The sequence below is a fragment of the Drosophila pseudoobscura genome, chromosome X, assembly GCF_009870125.1.
Source record: "Drosophila pseudoobscura strain MV-25-SWS-2005 chromosome X, UCI_Dpse_MV25, whole genome shotgun sequence".
In the NCBI taxonomy this organism is placed as follows: domain Eukaryota; kingdom Metazoa; phylum Arthropoda; class Insecta; order Diptera; family Drosophilidae; genus Drosophila; species Drosophila pseudoobscura.
Genome location: NC_046683.1, coordinates 17,490,189 through 17,511,592, shown reverse-complemented (window position 1 = coordinate 17,511,592; position 21,404 = coordinate 17,490,189). Strand labels below are relative to the sequence as shown.

General features: G+C 42.0%; 3 protein-coding genes across 3 annotated transcripts; 1 reads left to right on the top strand and 2 right to left on the bottom strand.

Annotated features, from left to right (window-relative positions):
• Positions 1-557: 557 nt before the first annotated feature.
• LOC4814529 (uncharacterized) lies at positions 558-2,617 on the bottom strand. Its single transcript, XM_001354521.4, has 3 exons — positions 2,276-2,617; positions 1,393-1,513; positions 558-755 (listed from the first exon to the last, which is right to left on the bottom strand). The coding sequence occupies exons 1-3, from the start codon at positions 2,478-2,480 to the stop codon at positions 629-631; spliced, it is 453 nt and encodes a 150-aa protein (XP_001354557.2). The 5' UTR covers positions 2,481-2,617; the 3' UTR covers positions 558-628.
• Positions 2,618-5,873: 3,256 nt separating this feature from the next.
• On the bottom strand, positions 5,874-7,041 carry LOC4815286 (uncharacterized). Its single transcript, XM_001354522.4, has 3 exons — positions 6,400-7,041; positions 6,203-6,335; positions 5,874-6,140 (listed from the first exon to the last, which is right to left on the bottom strand). Exons 1-3 carry the CDS (start codon positions 6,557-6,559, stop codon positions 6,032-6,034), a joined length of 402 nt encoding a protein of 133 aa, XP_001354558.4. The 5' UTR covers positions 6,560-7,041; the 3' UTR covers positions 5,874-6,031.
• A 7,614-nt stretch (positions 7,042-14,655) lies between these two features.
• LOC4814805 (uncharacterized) lies at positions 14,656-16,216 on the top strand. The gene is made up of 3 exons (XM_001354523.4): positions 14,656-14,817; positions 14,892-15,006; positions 15,952-16,216. The coding sequence occupies exons 1-3, from the start codon at positions 14,712-14,714 to the stop codon at positions 16,100-16,102; spliced, it is 372 nt and encodes a 123-aa protein (XP_001354559.2). The 5' UTR covers positions 14,656-14,711; the 3' UTR covers positions 16,103-16,216.
• The last annotated feature ends 5,188 nt before the right edge of the window (positions 16,217-21,404 follow it).

Here is a 21,404-nt window from a genome sequence, read left to right as displayed (position 1 = left end):
AACAAATTCATTAGCTAAAAGGTCCTCGAATAGCTTATTGAGAAAATCTTAATTTTATTTCGCTAGATCACCCAAGTGGCCCACTGTGCGCTGATCCGAATTCTCCATCCTGACAAAACCGATGAATGGCTTCCTGATGACGTTTCGCCACTTTTCATATCATATTTGACTGCCGCTTCACCTTATATTGATAGAAGCTGAAGCAGAATAATAGAGCTTATTGCAAATTTTCCAACACTCGTTTTTGGTTTGCTTGGACCGAGTCATGGCCGCAGTCTCGAGCCACCAGACATGTAATTTCTTCGTGCTCTTGGACATTCCCTTTTTCGAACCGAAATCAAAATATTGAACACGGGTGATTTGAGTTATTTAGTAGAGAATGATCAATGGAGCAATGGAGACTATTAATTGGAAAGCGATGATCAGCAAAGAACTGAGGTTTAAGGGCCTCAGTCCTCTCGAAGACACCTCCTTCAGTCAAATCAAATAACCAGTTTTTCATGTCAGTTAACCATATTTATTAAATCAGACAGCATGTAGTCGCGGGGTATCGCGTATGGGGTAGTCAGCAGAAGAAGCAGGAGAAGAAGATTACACATAAGACAGCTGGACAGCCGTGCACGAGATGTCAGAAGTTCTGCTGCTCGTGACCGAAGAACGTGAACGTCTCGTTACAGCGTATTTCGTAGCAGTCCGGGAACGACGTAAAGTGCCTCGATAAGCGCAGATCGAAAATGAATTCGCAGTACGGGTAACTGCAATCAGAGAGCAAACACTGAAAACTTGGCTATATCTGGATGCAGGTAATGTTCTGTGTGTGTGCATGGATGGGGTGGGTGCTTGGAGCAGCAAAAAATAGAAAAAGCTTATAAAATATTTATTCCGAATGGCGATGGCGATGGCGATGGCGATGTGGATGGCACTAGCACCTTTCCCCGCCACGGAAAAAAACGATACAAAACGATATGAAACTGCTTGCAGCCATTTTAATTGCTATGCAATTCAAATGCCATATACGTATGTATGTACGTATGTACAGTGGACATTTCCATCGCAGAATTTGGGTGGATAAAAGTCCTGGAATTGTGAGTGTTCACAGAAGGGAGCCATCACTGTATGTGTGCATGTGTATGCGTGTAGCCCAAGTCCAAAAAGCAAACCCGAAGAAAAAGCCAAATAAGTTTATTTTAAAATGCAATTCACACCACAAAATAACAGAGGCATGCATAAATTGTATGTTGTGTGTGTGTGTGTGTGTGAGTAGAGGAGCAAGGGGGAGCAATGGGGGGGTGATGGGTGGTGATGGGGTGTATATTTCAATGCCAATACGAATGTGCTTTAATGAGTGCGAGTGAGTCAGAGTGAGTGAGAGTGAGTGATTGCATAACTTACATCGGCGGAAACCAGAGGAAGCAGCGGTATGTGCAGAGTATACCAAATGGTCGCTTAAATTCACCATCTGCCGTTTGAATCGAGCCGGAATTGTGCTTCCTCCAGCACTGTGAGGCCCAGCCTGTGGATGGTACTCAAATATGGTCACACACCCGTACACGTACGACTTTATGTGAGTAAGTGCTAAGCAACCAATCTGTTTGCCAGACCCATCTCGGGGATCTTGGCTAAGGACGGGAAGGATTTCGACAGCCAATTAAGCCGAATATTTTTACTTTTTTCCTGGCTTCATTCTCGTGTCGTGTTTTCTCAGGTCGGCAAACAGCTTGGACTCGACAATTAATATGAATTCGATAAAGAGACCAGGAGGCGGTCCCCCTCCCATTCTGCACAAAAATCGTATGCGAACAGTTGCAATGAATTTTCAGTTTGCATATTATTTTTGTTGAGCCTTGGTCCTACTGAGCTGACTATTCTTTCTTTTTTCTCACAAATTCTGAAGTGAAATTTATATGAAAGACTTGCATTTCAAAAACCTTTGGAGCTATGTTTTTTTTCTTTTATCAGTAGACAAGTTGGAATATATTTTTCGGGAAAGTTTGCATTGAAATCGGATATTGAATTTCGTATTGTTTTCATAGCATTTTCCACCATGTCTGTCGTCACACGGTCCTGAGTTCACAAGATCTTTATTGTCTTTATTCAACCGTGCGGAACCCGACGTACAAGTATCACCCATTTAGTATAGAAATTTAAAACACTCATACGCACTAGGGCCGAATTCTAGCCCAATTTCGGAAAAAACACTTGAAAAAAAAATCAAAACAAAAACAAAACAAAACAAAAATATCTAGAAAGGAGGCAAATGGCGGGGTTTACGTACTTCCATAGTTGTAATCGCACAAGCAGCAGAGGACCAGCAGCAGCACAAATGTGACTGTTGTGGTGCCCCGGCGTGTATGTATGGTTGTGGCAGTGGCAGCGGCTGTGGCGCTTCCCTTGGTGTTTCGCGCTGGTGCCACCGATTTGGCCATTGCGCAACAATCGAAAGTACAACCCCCGTCCGAGTCGAAGTCCGTTTGTGCCATATAGCGGCTTTGAGTGCCTGCGAGGCTTTGAGTGCTTCACGTGAATGCCTCGGCGCGCTGCTTAACTGCCGCCTGCGATGGGTGTCGCGAATGTGCCGAAAATCGCGAGTAAACAGGAGACGCGGCCGGAGCGACAACACCAGCAAATCAAAATGGGAAAGAAATTCCGGAGGTTTGGGGTTGTGTTTCGTTTTTGTGCGCCTCAATTGATGCCAATTGATAAATTATTGTATGCGCTCATGTGGGATGCCTCTTCCGCCTCTTCCGCCCCCTTGCTTGCCTCCCTTTTGCTGCTCTGTAATATGATTACCAGGTCCGGAGCGAGATAGAAACACTCCATCATCTTTGCTCTCTCACTTTGAATCGTCTGGGTCAGCCGCAGTCTCGGTCTCAGTCGTTTTGGGTTTCTATCTCTCAGTCTCAGTCTCGACTCGGATAAAGCTGCCACTGCCGACACCTTTCTGGGGCCTCAAATACACAGCCATGGGTCATGTTACTGCCAGAGGGAGAGGGACAAGTGCCAAGTGCATCCACCCACCAAATGCAAAACTATAAATAAATATGAACTATAAATATGTATGAACCTCACACTGAAGGCACTTAATAATCGCCCAAAATAAGATTCGAATTTCACATAAACACCCGCACACGTCCCTTTGTTGGTCAAGTCAGACTGAATGAATCACAAATGATTTATAAAACGGTGTGTATTTCAAACTATAATTTATACATATTTATATTACGCGCAGAAACTAAATGGCGGTCGATCAAGGTTCTGTTTGATGGAATCAAATTTTCATTTTTGATCATTGAAAATATAGTACAGGTATCCCGAAAAGGTAGACCTATTCCACGAATTCAATGCTGAGAAAGACACTTTTTTGCTGCGGCATAAAAGATCGCACGATCTTTGTTCATTTTTTGTTTCATCAATGGGCTATACAAAATTGCACAAGAAAACCTGCAAGAACTGTAGAATAATCAAAAAATATAGCCATTTCCGACCGACATTAAAAATGCCCATTTTTAGAGGTCAATAAAAACACATATCCATAAAACTCTGTCCCGAAACTATTTTGTAAATTTGTTGAAACTTTACTAATTCAATTCCTTACAATTCATTCTATTTATTAATTGACAAAATGTTGGGTAAAGTCATATACATTTTAAGGACACAGTAATGCACATTATTCTGGGACAAGCTACATCGAAAGATTGCCTCAAATGTTTTACTAAATTCGGCGTATTAGTTCACTTTTTAATTTTTCACTTTAAGTCCGGATATATGATACTGATTACGGGTTTGCATACACTCAACGTCGCGACTGGTTATAGTGGATGTGGATTTGTGTAAGGAAGAAGGAATGAGCATCAATATCCGAATCCATATATGTAGTCATGTTTGTCCTTCCGCCCGTCCCGATGAGCGCCTAAATCTAGACTCTTGTGATATTACGCTGTTACAAACCCATAGAAAGGAAGAAAATCTGTGGCATCCACAATTTGTAAGATACGAGAAAACCGAGAAAATTAAGAAGCGTAGAAATTAACCATATGTATCTACCAGATTGCCGAATCTGAACTAGATGGGATCAATATTACAGCCAGCATAAACAAATTAAATTGCCACGCGCATACTCTCTGTTTCTCTCCCTCTCACTCTTCCACACACTCTTCCTCGTGCAGTGTGCGCCCCTGGCGGAGGGGAGCGAGATGTAACGGCTGGTGTGGGCGTGAGAAGCGAAAACGAGACAGATCTAGCGGAAAAAAGGAGAAAGATAAAATATTTTAAAGTTCGAATCAGATAGGTAATTAGGCGGAAAGGGGAAAGTGCAAGCCTTAACCCTAGAACATAACTGGTGGTCGTGATTTCTCTCTATATTTCTTCGACCTCTCATGACAAGTCCGAGAAAAATAGAGAGAGTCATCGCGGAGAGATGTGTATCTATGAATAAATATTTACATTGATTGGAAAAGAGTTCGTAGATTTGTACACTAGTAAGTGTGCTTTCTGGCCGGTCTTCGCAAAAACCTTCAAGGTGAGCATTCGAAATGATAGCTTCAAATTGCCCACCAGATGGTTGCAAAACTTTTCGTAATGCTCAATTAATTTGTTCATAACTATTTCAAAATAATCTAATTCCCAGTCCCCAGAAATTGCCGTAATTTGCCAATCAACATTGAAATAGAAGCCAGCCGCAGCCCACGCACCCAAGCCAGCTAAAATGTGATCATGGGAGTAGATGAGTGAATTACGCACTAATTCCAAACCGGCCGATCCGATCCCCAGTCCATCCCCATTACGTTCCCCCATCAACGCACAGAGCACAACGCACAACGACCACGACCCAAATCCCAGTGACGAATGCGAGTACACGGACAGAACCGAAATACACTCGAGCCGAGTTGAGATCACTTGATCTTCTGCTGCGGGGTCCGTTGGCCTTCAGCGATCAATGTCATTTCGTTTGATTCCATTAAAGTGCGGGTCCATCTGGACCAAGCCGAATTCGAGGCGTGTGAGTTGTTTCCACTGTACCGTACCTCCTTCGCTGTGTGTTCCCCCTCTCGCTCTCCACAGCTCGCATATGCGACGGCCACAGCGACAGGGATAGCGATAGCGATAGCCCTTCTGTGCGGGCCCTGTATTGGTTCAGGTGCGCAAGTTAACAGCTCCATTGAGTGGAGCCACGAAATTTATCTTATTTTTAGCCAGGTTCTGCTAACGCCACCCAACGCTCCTACCCCACTCTTTGGATACGCATCCATCTCTCTCCCATCCCATCCGAGGGTACACAAATATTCAGGAAACGCTTTGGCATAAGTTTGACTTGCTTATAAATGTCGAACGATTTATTTGCGGCTGTTAGCGGAGGCGAGAAGTTTGCCCGAGCTCAGGTACAGCTCCCGCCTAGTCTAACCGAGTTTGGTTAGCTACCCATCCCAAAACCTCCATCAACTTAAGCGGAAATATCGTTTTTAACCAGGGGGAGCCAACAAAAAAGATACGGAGAAATAAGATGAAAAAATGACGTCGGTAACAAAGTGTTTCGAATTTGTTTACTACAAGAAGTGAATTGCTTTTTGGCTAGTTTGCAGGTACATATACGCCCAGGGCGTGGCTCACCATCACAAAGGTCTGGTCGATGTCGATGTCGATGTGGATGTGGATGGGCCGGAGAAGAGCCGAAACGGGCCGAAACTGTATCCACTGACAGCCTTAAACTAAGTCAACAAATGAAGTGAAAATGACGTTGGAGGCTGAGGAGGTTCCAGCCAGTTTCACCTAGGCACTCAGACCGAGCTTTGAGTGCAAATTGATTCAAATTCAAATTGATGATCCACCATTAACGGTGCGTTTAAAAGGTTCGTAAGTACGCATTTCAGTTTGTCTTTGTTTCAATAGTAATTCCCTATATTTCCATATAAAATCTAGTAGTAATCAGACTTATTGCTATAAAAAAAAAGCTTAAGACTGCTGCTGAAATAAATACAATAGTTAACAGTATACATATGGCCATATGGCCTGCTATGAAGTGGAGCTGATGGCTCTAGCTAAAATAGTTTAAGAGAGTACACTTGACGTTGGTACAGTCGGGCAGTGAGGTGAACAGCACGCAGGATAATTTATAATCGTAGATGAACTCGCAAGTGGGGAAGCTGTAAGAAGGAAGCAACGGAATGAGAGAGGTCGCTGATGGACACATGCCCCAACGGCTCACCTTGTTGTGAAGAACCAAGTGCACTTGAAGTTGCACAATATGCCATAGGGCTTTTTCAGCTGCTCCTTCTTATTGACAATGGTGTTCTGCAGATTGTAGCCATCATAGCGACGCCAGCAGTGATTGATGTTACCTGGCGGAAGGAACCCTTGAGACAGGACCGAGGACGGCTTTCAGTCACAATGACAGCTACTTACGGCGTATGTGATGGCTCCCGCCGTGGTGGTGGAAGTCACGCCCCTCCAGCTGGCTGCCATGTCCGTTGGTGGCCTCCACGCCTCTGCTGCCGTCGAATAGCAGCAGATACCACAGTACTACGGAGCTGGCGATGAAGATATAAGTCACAAATTTGGCCATTTTCTTTTTCAAGGATTTGGCCTCAATTGGCGTGGTCTGGCTTGGTCTGGTTTCGTCTGGTTTGGTCTGGCTTGGTCTGGCTTGGTCTGGTTCGAAGCAGCACGAGCCCGTTCCTGGATAAACTTCCTATTCTTCTGGTCACTCCCCCGCTTCGTGCAAGTTTCTCTTCCTCTCAGTTGTCGCTGCCTTTCGCCGTGCTCTCTGTCCGTCCGCAGAGCTCTCATATAGTGTGTGTGAGTGGTTATGGCTGTCGCTGTCGCTTTCGTTGCCGCTGCGAATGTCGCCCCTGCACTAAATACATTTTTTGAAAAAGTGAATTTGCTTTGCCCAGAGCTCTGCTGGTCTATGTGCTCCTCCGTTTGTGCAGCGCCGCGTCGCAGTGTTCGTCACTCAGTTCAACGGGCTCCCAGCGCAGTACTGGACACTACTGGACAGCACAGTGGTCCAGCCCGCCTCGGTGCTTCGATGCTGTTTATTTTTGGATCTTTTCGGACACCAGCCGCACAAACTGTCCAATTTGGGCGCGTGTATTTGGTTCGCTCCATCCCGGTCTGTCACTCATTTTGCTAATTTAAATAATCAAATGCGAATTAGCTGCGCCGCTGTGATGCTGTGTGTGGCTGATGCTGTTGCTGATGCTGATGCTGGTGCTGGTGCTAACAACATGCTCCAAAGGGGCTACGAACCCGGGCACTGAGTGGTTCGTTTTTCCTGTGAATGCAGCTGTGGTTTTTATGCAGGTCCAGCAGATGAGCAAGTTCTGAATCGCATTTAGTGGCAGAATTTCATCTGAAGGTGGAGCAGGAAGGGTAGACCCGCAACTAAATTTGTTCGAGTATTCCATTTCATATCTTTCCAAGTTCCCATCGCTTCGAGCGCTCAAAAGAAACATACGGCACCGTGAATATTGTTTTCTTCCTTCACACCATGGAAAAACCAAGTTATAACTTTTGTTCAACAACAACAAGAAACGGTGTAGAGGACGCTTCTAAGTTCTGTTCAATTCTCTAAGCACTTTATTGTAATTTAGCTAACAGATAAAAACCAAAATGTTCAAGCCCCAAGTACAAAATCAGAATTCCTGTTACATAGAGTACTTTTTTCAAAGTAAGGTCTAATAAGGTATAATACCTATAAATACATATGTATGTAAATGCATGTAATGTATGACGGCGGATCATTATGTTCCTGTGCTTGCAGATCAGGGGCCTGGTGGATTTATACTGCGTCAGTTGATCTATATAAACATTTCTCCTTAAATGGTCTTTGATTTGAGCGTAGCTTTCGAGCTACCAAAGGATCACACCAGTGAAACACAACAGAATATGAATCAATATAGGAAGATCGGAAAAAGGAAGTGAAAGAGATGGGTAACAATTGGGTACATCACACATCACCCGCCCACATTTCACTGTGGCACATTGTGGTTGCATGAAAAAGAAATGAGGTGAAGGATTCGTTTCATATGAAACACATTTTTCAGATCCTGGTGTGAGATGTGAGGGGTATTCCCCCACGATCCCTTTGAGTTCTGCTCTCACTTGGGAAAAACATAGAGAAAACCCCCGCCAATACTTATGTTGTAATATTAATTCTTGCACTCCGTTTATCACCTTTCCACATAATGACCTTTTTGATCATAATCTTAGAATGTTTGCTCTATCTCCATTTTTCCCTGATGCTGATGCATGCATAAAATGCTACCTGAACACTTTTTAGGTTAATTTTATCATCTAGAAAATATCAAGCTTTCAAATTCAAAATTCCGAATTTTTAACGGAATATTTTTCCAAAATTTTTACTTGGAAAACTCGGGAAAAGGCAAAATAAATGTATTCCTTGTGAGCTATATTAATTGGTATAGGTATCAATGGATAAACGGTGGACAAATCTTCAAATGCCGCATCTTGCCTTTACAGTACATTTCATGTTCATTAGTTGAGCCATTTTTTTCTTTTCCGACAAGCTGGAACAATAATGGAATTATTTAAAATTTACTCAGGTAGAAAATGGAAAAAAAAAACTCTCTAATCTCAAATAATTGGCACAATATAGGAGAAATACATATTTTTTAATTTAAGAAAGGTCTAATTCGAAAAACAATCCCTATTGATGGTTGAAGATGTTGAGTCGGCTGCTCTTTGGTGGTGCTCTTTGCCGCGGGCTGTGTGGAAGTGCTGTGCTGTATGTTGGGGAAAGGGGATTTGAGCACCGTTCAAATGGTTTGTGGTCTCTGGTATCTGTGTGTATTGGTAGGCTCTGCGGACGATCCCGTATGGTGGTTACCAAAAAAATAACTCAACCCACGCCCATCCGCAATGTCCTTGTAGCAGGAACGGCAATGCCCAGATACCTGGCCGTGGGTGATGCTCAAGAAAATTCTGTACACTGCAGAAATATTAATGTCATTGGACTTTCCAAAATACATATGTACCTCCGTAGACCTAAATACCGTAAAAATATAGGGATGTACACAAATCGGATCCCGAAGATGAATATGTTCTGCAATTTTTCGGTTCACAGCGGTTCTTCTAGCGGAAGAGTTTTAAAGACATATGACCCATATGACTAGGAACCGTAGTTGTTCTAAGTTATAGTTTTAGTGAGCTCCAGTTGAAATACATTTACATTTTATGTATCACAAAATGCAGATAAGAAATAGGTAATAGGTAAATAGGTAAAAGAGCATTGCTTATGTCGATAAACTTTTGTTGAAAGCTACTCAAATATGTACGCTCTAAAATTCATTTTCATTACCGAGGGTTTTTTCGAAGTGACCGTGACCACTGGTAACATACTCGTACAATTCATCCTGCTATCACTGGGCTGTATAGGAGCTGTGGCTGGATGTGGGTGACGTGTGGTGATGTTCTTAAAGTGTGGTTATGGCCATGTGGTGGGTGGCACATGTCATGGGGAGCTGTAAGAAAATGCAATGAAAAGAATAGCTGAAAGAAACAATGAAGGCATGCATAACTAGCACAAAGCCAAAATGTCGTATATGTTTCCTTAAGACTCTGTACATAGTGCACACATATGTAAGTATATGAGTACATATCTACATTGTACAGTATGTAGCATATCTGATATGTTTTCCTGTCAGCTGGCTTCTGGTTCCGACTGCCGAGTGCCACCGAAGTGGGAGCAGAATGGCATGGGGTAGTGCAGCGAACTGGCTGAATGGAGTGTTTGACAACACTTTAACTTAATTAAAAATTTAACAGCCGTTAGGGGATGCATTGCGGGATGCGAGGAGCTAGAAGACTTTCGACTTTATTCAATGGAATTGCTCAAGTTGCCACAAAATTTTCTTGCTTTTCGTATCAGATTAAGCGAAGGAATTCATTTCATTAAGTCTGGTTTTTTTCTTTGCACAAATTGATTTGTGGAAATAGAGTCCCAATATCAGCTTTATCTGCAGGTCTGCAATAAATATCCTTCAATGTGGACGCAATGACGACCCAGGGAATTCTGTATAATCGGGAAAGTCAATTGGACAAAAGAGTTGTTGTTCTTTTTTATACACTAATTAAAGAGTTTGATGAATTTTCGTCCTCGGCAGTTTTAATAACTGTTAAATACTTTTGCTATAGTTTGATAAAAATATGTATCGGTCCAGTAGCAATAATTGAGTGAGTCAATTTCTCAGATTTCTGAAAAATGTATCATAGAATTCATGGGATTTCTCTGGCCATCGGATATTGTACATAGAGCATATATTGTACGACAGAATATGGTACATGGTGGAAAAATGAACAAAAAAGATGTGCATTTTTTGGAGGTAAGTTGCGTGGCAAAGCGCCGTAGGGGAACATAAATATGTATGTATAAATATTTACATACATATGGGAATTTCCGCCGAAAGGTCATTAAAAGTCAATAAAAACTGATTTCCATATAGTTTTACCACGACATTATTTTCGAAATGTTTTGAAAGTTACTGGTTTTTGTACTACTTTACTTTTAAAATAAGCAAGAGTTCACATTTTTTTACACTATATAAAAAAAAAATCCCAGAAAATTATCACAATCTCGGTTTTTAAACTTTTATTAACATGGATTTATTTTAGGTAACGCAACGCCATTAAAGTACTTCAGATTCCTTCGCGGACCTAACGCAAAAAAAACAGGAATTTTTTAATATTTAATACTTCATATATTAGCATAAAAAATTGTATACCAATCCAGTTTGCAGAATTTTAAAATCGTGTACCCCAACGTCAAAAACCACTTCTGTTTTTTGTACTGTACATTGGAATTTTGTAATTTTTTTGGTGAATACAGGGCTACCCAATTACTATTCAACTAGGAAATTTTAATCATTTTTTTTCTGCGCTCATTTTTTTTTTAGTTTGGTTTTTTTTGCTTAATTTTTTAGTCTTACATAACTTAAGCATATTTAGCGAATTCAAAAAAAGTGTTGCATACTTTTGGTGCTGAAAAATTCGGTGGAAAAAAACATTTAGAAAAAATGCTCTTCATTTATACCCGATAATTAGGCAGAATGGCAGTACGCTAACATCGAACGAAAATAATGAAAATTGATCCGATCTGATCCAGATTCGGCAATCTGGCAATAAGAGCAGTAGGCGCTCATAGGGACGGGCATATAGACAGACGGAAAGACAGACTTGGCTCAGTCAATTCGGCTATTGATGCTGTTGAAGTATATATATACTTTAAGGGGTCTGAAATGCTTTCTTCTGGGTGTTACCCACATCCAGTTCCACTACTAATCGAATATACCCCTATACTCTTTTTGAGTATCGGGCATAACAAGCGACCGACCTTCTGATAATTTCTGTCCGCCTGGTGTCCCAGATCTCCAGATATGAAAATCAAAAATTCTCGGTTTTGTGTGTTACCAAATTGAATGTGGTCCTTGATCAGAATAACATTCTTGATCAAATCAAGTCCTTTTCAAGGACCAAGGATAAAGGATATTTTGAGCAGTCGTATGTATGTATATCCTGTTTTGCCCGCTATTTGTGGGCCGATATGGCCGTTCCATAAGTTCCTGTAATTGGAAAAATATCCTTGATCCTTTGGTAAGAACTCAAACCATCCCAGCCAATCATTTTTTTCCCCCCATTCTTTGCAAGGACGGCCAGGTCGAAGGATGACGATGGTTTGTTAGGTTCCGATCTTGCAAGGGGACTGTCTTTCTGAGATACGGTTCTGTCTGGCTTAGAAAGGACTCCGTCTAACGGGGGGAAATCGCATGCTACTTGGTTTTTGGGGTACATAAGTACTCTATGAAGGCACATACGAGTATGTTTTAAATATACCCATAATTATATACTGACTCACTTACGCGTTTCGAAGCTGATGCTCATCGTTTGATTCAGCGGCGTATGAGTGGGGGGTTTGATGAAATTATTTCCCTTGGGCGTGAACCAACAATTCCTGTTGCATCGGACATTGTCAACTCAGTGACACAGCAGCGGAATGGCTGTAGCCCGCAGCAGGACAGCCAGTACTGCCACAATATAGCCAGGAGCATATTCTCTGGACCTCCCGAGGGACGAGGGGCTACGGTGGAATCACCCGCAGAGGAGGTATCGACGGCGAGCGGACTGGAAAGGCGGAGAAAACCGGGTGGGACGCAAGGAAGAGGGCCATTGCAGTGGCCGGACAAAAAGGTCGCCCAGGGCAAAGGCCACAGCATCGCGCGACAGGAATCATGTCCCGAGGGGCGCACGGCATCGTGGCCCCGTACACAGGAGCCGGCGGGGAGTTCGCCGGTCAGGTCCCTGTAGTAGACAGCCGTCATTGAGCGCACACTCGCTCATATGAACAAGAAGACCAGAAGAGTGATGCTCCTGGCAAACGATAGTGGGTATTGTATGTATCGGTATCGGTATGTAAAATAAAGGGAAGAGTTAAATAAAGTAATTTAATAATAACTTAATAACTTAATTACTTTACCTAGCGGGGTAAGAAGAGCGGATCGCGGCATAGCAGTTTGTGGCCAGAGAGGGTTTCGGCCTATAGAGCTGGAAGGAATACAAAAATAGAAGAATAATAACCAAGAAAAGATTGTCAATGGAAAAGGTTAATGGAATGGGGAAGCAAGGAAAACTTAACCGATCAAAGCCGATGGGGTAAAGCATGGTGCAGGAGGGAAGACGATGTCGGTAATGTATGCCCCTGCAAAGTACGTAAGACCGTCCGGGCCCCCGGTTCAAAAAGAGGGCACCCGAAACTGATTTGAAGTGGGGAAATCCCCAGAGCGTTGCAGGACACGGAAAAGTGAAGGTTGAAGCCACTGGCCGCCTATCCGGGAAATATATATCATGAAATGCGCTCTCAGAAGGAATAAACAATTCGTAAATCATATTGGGACCTGGAATCATTGGTTTTCAATTAACTTTCTACAGGGCTCTGACGTCCAGCCATCGCCGCGTCATCATGTCAGCCAGCAAATCAACGCTTTTCATGGGCTAGTATAACACACACAATATGTTTCCACAAAAATATGTGATTGTATGCTTTTTTCGTTTTAAGAGTTCTGGGTTTCTGTTTTCTGTTGTGTATCCAGCATATTTGAGTGTATAGCATTGTATAAAGAGTATTATACAATATTATAAGAATATAAATAAATAGAGCACAAAATGAAGTCAATTAATAACTTGCTCCCATTTGGCTTTTAATCAGCTGCAGAAGGTCACGGATTTCCTTGCTAATGAGCCACAGCCTGTGCCGCTTTCCAAGATACTGAAGGAAGAAATGGAGAGGGCCGGGGTTCTGGTGGCTTCTTGCTTTCTGGATAAACTCTCTGTGAAAGATGAGCAGGAGGTCAAAATTCTGAAGATACTTAATGCACAATAGACATGAAATCCAGTCCTTGGGGCCTGCCGGAATAGGGTGACGCCCAGCAACTGGTGGACAGTCGGGGTCTCCAGTAAAAGGCGAGTGTCCGTGTCCGAATTGTTTCGGCGATAGGCTTTCTGTAGGAACTTTATGATAGCGCAGCGGTCCTTGCGCAGCTATCGGTTCTCGTCCAGCGTCTTATGTGGCTCCCCATTGACCGACTGAACGCAGGACATGACCTTTCCGAATGCCTCTTCTTCAAGTGCTGAGAAGTTGGCGAACATCAGTCTGTGGACGTGCAGTAGAAAGTCCACCCACTCTTGGAAGGTGATCAATCGCAGCGGGTAAGGCGTTTGGTGGAAGCCTGTGGGGTGGATTTTGTAGCCTCTCACCATTTACTCTCCGCTGTGAGAATCAGGACAGTCGATCTCGTCCAAAACTTGTAAGATCTTGGCACATGTACACTTCTCCGGATTCCATTGGGAGAGAACAACTCGGCGAGAACATACAATTTAGATGATACCTAGGGCTTCCTTCCCTGGTAAAACACATGCAAAGCATTGCTTTCCTGGGTGGCTCTTGATGACGCGGCGGTAGCCGAATGCCAGAGCTGAAGACCCTGGCGATCCAGTTTTCTGTGTTCGATGTACGACATGTTTGCTGTATAAACTGGCACATCTACATATATACTGTATGGCTAGTGCTACTATGTAATATATTAATGAATGTTTATGGTATTCGGTTAGTACTCAGTTCCGAAAAAAGTCTTGGCGAGAAAATGATGAAATGATACTCGTACGAAACCGATAAGAAATTTTTGTTGTGAAATTTTTTCGCTGTGCCTTGTTTGCCTAGCAGTGCTCAGATCAGATATATGAAGTACCGATTAATACTAGAAAAACAGCCAATATAATTTAGTATATGTGTGTATGAAAGACCTCCCTCTCTATCGTCATTCTGGTGTGCTCTAAAATAATTTAAGACAGTAAAATGATGTAAATGGACAGCCACAGCAACCGCACCCTTTGAGTCGGCTATGGCCGATAAGCCGCCTGACCCGGCCACGCACATGAGACGAGCCGCCAACGCTAGGCTTCGACGCTCTATTCTTCAATTAAAGAGTAATACACAATAATAAACAACAAAAAAATGAACACAAACCCTAATTGACGGCTCTCCCAGCGGCAAGACGGGAGGAAACGAGACAGCGCGACGATTCAGCGATCTCTATGTGTGGGTATAGAGCGTAGCGCTGACAACAGCGGATCGGATCTAATCGCATGGGAGTCTTAATCGAGTCGGATTCAGTGCAGTTTTGAACACGAGCGCGGTAGCACCAATGTTCCAAGATCGCTACACACACTTTCTGGCCTGGCTGGCTATCGGCGGTGCCCTGCTGATGGCGCAGGTGAACGCCTATTCAGGCCTGATACCGCCGGACCCATGTAAGCGGATGCGCACTAAGTCGGAGTCGCTATTCGGAGAGTCGCTACCTATTTATCCGTGTTTGTTATTGCAGCAAATCCCGGCAGATGCACTTATCGGGGCGATGTTTTGGAGTCGGGTGTCAACAACGGTATCTCGCCCTGCCAGCGCCTGACATGCAACGAGGACGGCTCCATACTTATCGAGGGGTGAGTGTAGAGTACTCTGCTTGGCCATGAGCACAGCACGCCACTGATAAGCCATACATATGCACCCAAACACACACACACACGCTGACTCTCTGACGTGACTCGATCCCAACCACTTTCGACTTCTCGCCGAGTCTCAAGTTCGTTAAAAAGCGAAAACATGACTTTAAATTGTAGGTCAACCAAGAAGAGATGGATGACATAACTACATGTACATACATACATATGTATGTACATGTAAGTACTATCAAGTACTACAAGTCGTACAAACATATCGAGTCCTCCGACACATTAGTTAAGCCAAGCGGGTGGTCTAAATTTAAGAATGCCTGGCATTGATGCCATTCAAAAATGGGTTTGCTTTAATACTGTCCCCATCCCAAGGGATACAAATTTCTTGGGTATTTAAAAGTTGAAAAAATATATACATATATCTACAGCCGAGATTGTGCCATTTTTTGATAGCTTAATGTCTACGACTTTTAGTATACATATTTCTAATACGAGATAAAGGAAACATAGAAACAAAACAAACTTTCACATCAAGTTCAATGAAATGGTACTGCTTAAATTAGTTAAATTATAAAAAATTTAAAAAATAATATTGGGAAAGAACTATAAGGAAATTTGTATCCCCGGAAATTCTCATATGAACATCTTTAATGACTATAATTCATCACTATCGATAGGGACTGATCACTGTAGCTACAATAGTACCGAAGCGTGGGTGAAAATTACTTGGAAGTATTTGAAGCACTCCTGTACTGAGATTAGCTTCCTTACTGGCTTTTTCCTACTTTACTTTCGAAAGCGAGTTTATAGTTTATCAACTCATTTACGCACTACATGCACACATAAGAAGTGGTTTGAATATATCATATATTTGTACATTTTAATGTGTACAGATTCGAAAAACATCAAACTAAAAATTGTTCCTTGTTTCAGCTGCGGCAAACTACGCATTGAGAACTGCAATCGAGGCGAGCGGATCTACCATGGCAAACCCTTCCCCGAGTGCTGTAAGCTGAAGTACAAGTGCAAGCAGATCGGGGCTGCGCCCTACTACATTGAGCGGGACACAGCGGAGCCGATGTAGTTTCAGCATCCATAGCTCTTCGTAGATGCAACATATGTATACTCAGAAAATTTTCTAATTTATTTTTTAACTTCTGATATATTATCAATAAGCACTATGTTTTGTTTTTTTTTTTTTTTAATACGTGCACGTGTGTTCTACTCATGGTAGATGAGTGGAGTTGGCAAACCAACACTACCAACGCCGCCCCGAAAGAAATTGTTTAATTACTGGGCCAGCCCGCTCATAAACAGCAATTAGGACGAAGCCCGTCCCACACAAGTGCCCCTGGAGTGGCGGCAATACCCGTAGCGTAGCGTAGCAGTAGCAGTAGCAGAGGCAGTGCCAGTTGCAGGTTCAGTTGCAATACGAGCATCAGCACTTGCAGCATTTGCACCGTTGAAAACATAGAGCGCCACCTTTTGTCGCAAAGCGTTAATTAGTGCGAAATAATAAAAGAGACGGGACCGTGGCGGCGCAGACCTCGTGGCTGCATGCACGAGTACGGCTGTAGGTGATGCACGTGCCAGGATTTGTTTGACAACTCCACTCGAAAGCAATCAAGTTGAGCAAATTACTCAATTAGTTCAGAGGCTATGCGGAGAAGGGCTTCTAATGACACTTCTCTGCACAGATAGCACTATGCAACAGCTCGACAGCTAAAAAAACCTCTGGGATCAAACCGACTTTTCTGATAGACCGAGGGCCTCAAAAATGTTTAATGATTTACGATTTTTTGTATGCTTATGGTTTTATAATTTAAACAAAATATTATTCGTCTTAGGTAAGTTTATTTTCAGAGGTAAGCTTGCGTTTTTCCATTTAACTTTAGTATGTCACACATAGTTGAAAAAATATTCAAAAGCATAATAAGTTTTGTAACATACAGGCAAAAATTAAATGTTGAAATAACCATTTCTTACTGCCAATTAGTTTCTGCATCTATACATGCTTGATCCATCCAGCAGATGGATCCGTATATCTAAAAACTACTTTTATTTCCTCAAACTACGACTGAGAAATTTTTTATTTCCAACGTACCAAACGGTATGTTACAGCATGTGGTTTTGCGAGGGTTGGTCAAATGCCTGTAGCTTAGCGGTTATCCAATGACTTTTAAAAGAAACGACACCTACTAAACGTGTTTATATGAATCAAATATAAAACAAGAAGAAAATAGTTAATTTCCACTTTTCCTGAGCTTTTAAAGCTAAAATTTCGTAATATAGAACCGAAGAACGGGGGGGAACGTTGTGAGTTGCCGCTACGGCCGCGACTTTAAAATTGTGGATGCCACAGATTTGCGTCCTTTGTAAGGGCGGGGTGAAGTTTTGAAATATTCTTGTAACAGTGACATATCACACAAGTCTGGATCCAAAACATCGTTGCTCTAGCTCTTATAGTCTTTGAGCACTAGGCGCTGAAGGGGACGGACAGACGGACGGACGGACAGACAGACAGGGCTCAATCGACTCGGCTATTAATGCTGATCAAGACTATATATACTTTATGGGGTCGGAAACGATTCCTTCTGGACGTTACACACATCCATTTTTACCACAAATCTAATATACCCTAATACTCATTTTGAGTATCGGGTATAATTAAATACCAAACGGGTTTGTGTGTGTACCGAAAATTCAATTATGTTGTTATGTGGAAAAACTTCCACTGGAGTAACAACCAGATGAAAATAATAATAAGATTTTGTGAAAAGCAGTAACATTTTTCCAAAAAAGAGTGTTTTGCTATTTAAATACCCAGGCTATATCTCAGGTGTCCGCAAAAGTACTAGAATTTTGTTCATCTCTATCAACTACTATGGTCTCCAAAGTAAACATATCAAAATTTAAACAAAATCGTACGAGCCGTTTTGGGGCGGGCCAGTGAATTTAAATCAATTTTTTGATCAAATTAATTTATTGATTGATTCGATTTAATACAAAAATTTTTCTCGGTGTTGACTAGACGTTAAATAAATAAAAACAGTTTTAAAATACGTTACGTTAACATAGACAACGATATTACACAGTTTCTCAACCAAACACACGCAAACGGAAGTGACACCCATTTTTCCAAGAGATAAACAAATTATATACTGCAAACGAAATGAAATACTCACCTTTTTAGACAAAATTCACACCCATATATTCTTCGAAAGCAATAAAAATCGCTTTTTGTTTATTTATGTATTGCAAATGTTCTATATTATACTCACAGCTATTACACAAATGCATATATTTGTTTCGTTATCAGCACGAAATATACGTACTGTCATCAAACACGACTTACCATAATCAGATCAGAATCGTCTGCTTGCTGTTCAAGTTTACGGGGCGGTGTCCAAAACCAGCGGTACACTTCCCATACACACGATATGTAAAAATATTGTTATATCTGAAATGAAACACTATTGGCGAGTTTTTGTTGAGGTGGCAAAAGTTCGACAAGAAGTAAACTACAAAAGTTGAATCTAATTAAATTATGAACTTTCCATTTATAGGTTTATACATCTTTTAAACGTTCGATTACATGGGATAGTTTACATAGGTTTAAGTAGTGCTACTACCATGTGTTCAATAGTTATGATTGTCCTCAATATCAATATAGCGGAAGACAAAAACAGATAAGAAACTTTACTCAGCAAGTTAGTGGAAAAATTGATCAGATCCCTTAGGGCATTGAAAAGATCGAACAGTTTAATACGGAACGGTTATAAAAGAGGCAGGAGAAAGCTTTATTTATAGTTGGATGAGCTTCTAAAGAGTTTGCAATTAAAAAGAAAATGAAATAAAGTTTTGTCACTTGCAAATAAAGCAATGAAGGAAGAGCTCATGCTCAGCTAGTTCAGATTCCGAGTATATTATTTTGCTAAATAACTAAGCTTATAATTACAAATGTATGTATTTGTAACCTAGCTTAACCTCTATACAATTTTTGCTTTAAAATGTAATTTTATCGTCTAAGGTTCCAAATTTCATTGCGATATCTATTAAATAACGTTTGTTATTAAATCAGAGCGAATTCCTTGCCTCGCAATTTATTTCAGACTGCCTTGCTCATGCGCGGACTGGTTGACTCTTTTAATAACCAATTTGCCACAGTCAGGGGAAACTTGACGGATAATAGCGTTCGCCGGATCCGGGACCTGTGCGAACTTTTACCTGGTAATCGCACAATGTTGCGTAGTAGTTGCGGCAGCGACAGAAGGACCCTGAATCAAGGGGGAGAGGGAGGGCTCTTTGCCATTAGCCCACTTAATGTAAGAGGCTCACGCACACAAAGCGGTGGGAGACGTCGAGAGAGGAAAAGAGGGAGAGCTGTGGCTTGTATTATGAAAAGCTCATCTAATTTCAATCAATTGTGTCAGTGAGGGGTGAACTTTTGGGTAAAAGGCAATGCAGCTTCCAGGAAAAGTTTTATTTGGAGCTAGTGGGGAAACCGAGCACTGTTGGCACGGATAACATTAAACTGTATCAAAACGAAAGTTAATAACTCCAGCAAGCAGGGAGGGATGAATAGGTTGAGCCAAAAAGAGCCACTATGCCCCACATGCAGCATCAGTGACCAAAAGCCAAGCAATTTCGATTCACCCGACATGGACTGCAAAGAAACTCGGGGCAATTTCTTTGCCATTATTACGCCCTGTACCCACTACCATCCCCAGAAGCCGCTTTAAGCTGCCCTTGTGCTGCACTTTTTCCAACCAACGAACCACTTAATCATATCAGCATGTTAATTCCATGGGCGACCCCGCCAAGGGTAATAAAATTAAATCCTCGCAGCGTTTCAAAGCTCAAAGAACACCGTTCCATCCCTTTCTCAGTAAAAGTTCCAACAGTCGAAATCAATGGTAAGTCACCTTGAAGGCACCGGCATCCCCCCACTCGCTCCGACGGAATAAGGAAATACGTGAAATGCTCGTAACGTAAAAAAGCAGAATCTGGGAAAGTCAAAGAGTGTATCAACAAGGAACATGAATGAAAATTCCTGCCAGCGAACAGCGAATACTGCACACCCTGCCAGCTGAGAAGAACAGTGTGGGGGATGTCCGGGATGCCGCGCTGAGGCCATTGTTTGTTAGCAATGGATTAAAAGTTAAAACAGTTTTTTGGTAATCATAAACAATTTAATACATCAAAATGATACGAGCAAAACAATGTATTGATCTTTTCAACCTATACTTTTTTGTGATTTCCGGCTGTAGATGCGGGGATTTATTTTGGGGATTTGTTGCTGATCTACCCAACCAGATTTAGAACCCAGTTTGTCGCCCTGCGATTGAATATACCCCATCGCTGTAAAGAGTATCAAGCAAGCCAGAACAGCTTATGCGCATATTAAAAATATTTTATTTATTTTCCATTTTTTTTTCGGTTTACGGGAAACCGTCCAGGTAATCGATTTATGTGAAGCTATTTACAATTCTGATTTGCCCTGGCAAAGTGTTTGTTGTGTGGGTAATGTGATACGAGGCACACAAAACGAGAGCGGAAGCAAAGTTTGGCTCTGGCTAAGCATTTGCAACCATCGTTTTGGGTGTACAAAACCCACTCACATCACCTGCATATGTTAGTTTTTTGAATAATTTAATTTTATAAGACCAGACTCCTGGAATATCACACTGTTGGAAATGTACTATTTCAAAATTTGGCCCAGCTCTTTCCACCTCCACAAAGAACGAAAATCTGTGGTATCCACAATTTTAATGACTCGCCAAAACCGAAAAAGCGGAATCGCGGGCATGCCTATATCTACCATATTGCAGAATCTAAATCAGATCTGATTACTATTATAGCCAGAAGGAACAAATAATTTGCCAGCCAAGCGCTTACTCATTTTCCGTCTCTCTCTTGCACACTCTTCGTCGTGCAATGTGAGCGAGATATCTGACGAGATAAAACGGCTGATGTTCGTATGAGAATATAAAATAAAGAGACAGATATGTATAAATAAAATGGAAGCAAATAAAACCTAATATATAAAAATCTCCCGATTCCATACAAGCTCAACGCCTTTCACCGCAGCTGACCCTTCTAGGATGAAACACATCGTCCAAAGCCTATTCCCCACTGTCGACTCAGATGTATCGCACCGTATCGCCACATCGGATGGAGAGACATAACAAGCCTCCCGACAAACCCTTATCTTAAAGACTTTTCTGTCTGATAGACAACGTTGGTAAAGCACTTTAGCGATGCATTTGCAGGAAGCAGTAATAGACGCAGGTTTGACCTGGCTTGGATGCAGTTCGGCTTTAGGAAAGAAAGATCAACGACGAACCGGATACGTATTATAAGGGATATTGCTGCGAAAGCCATTG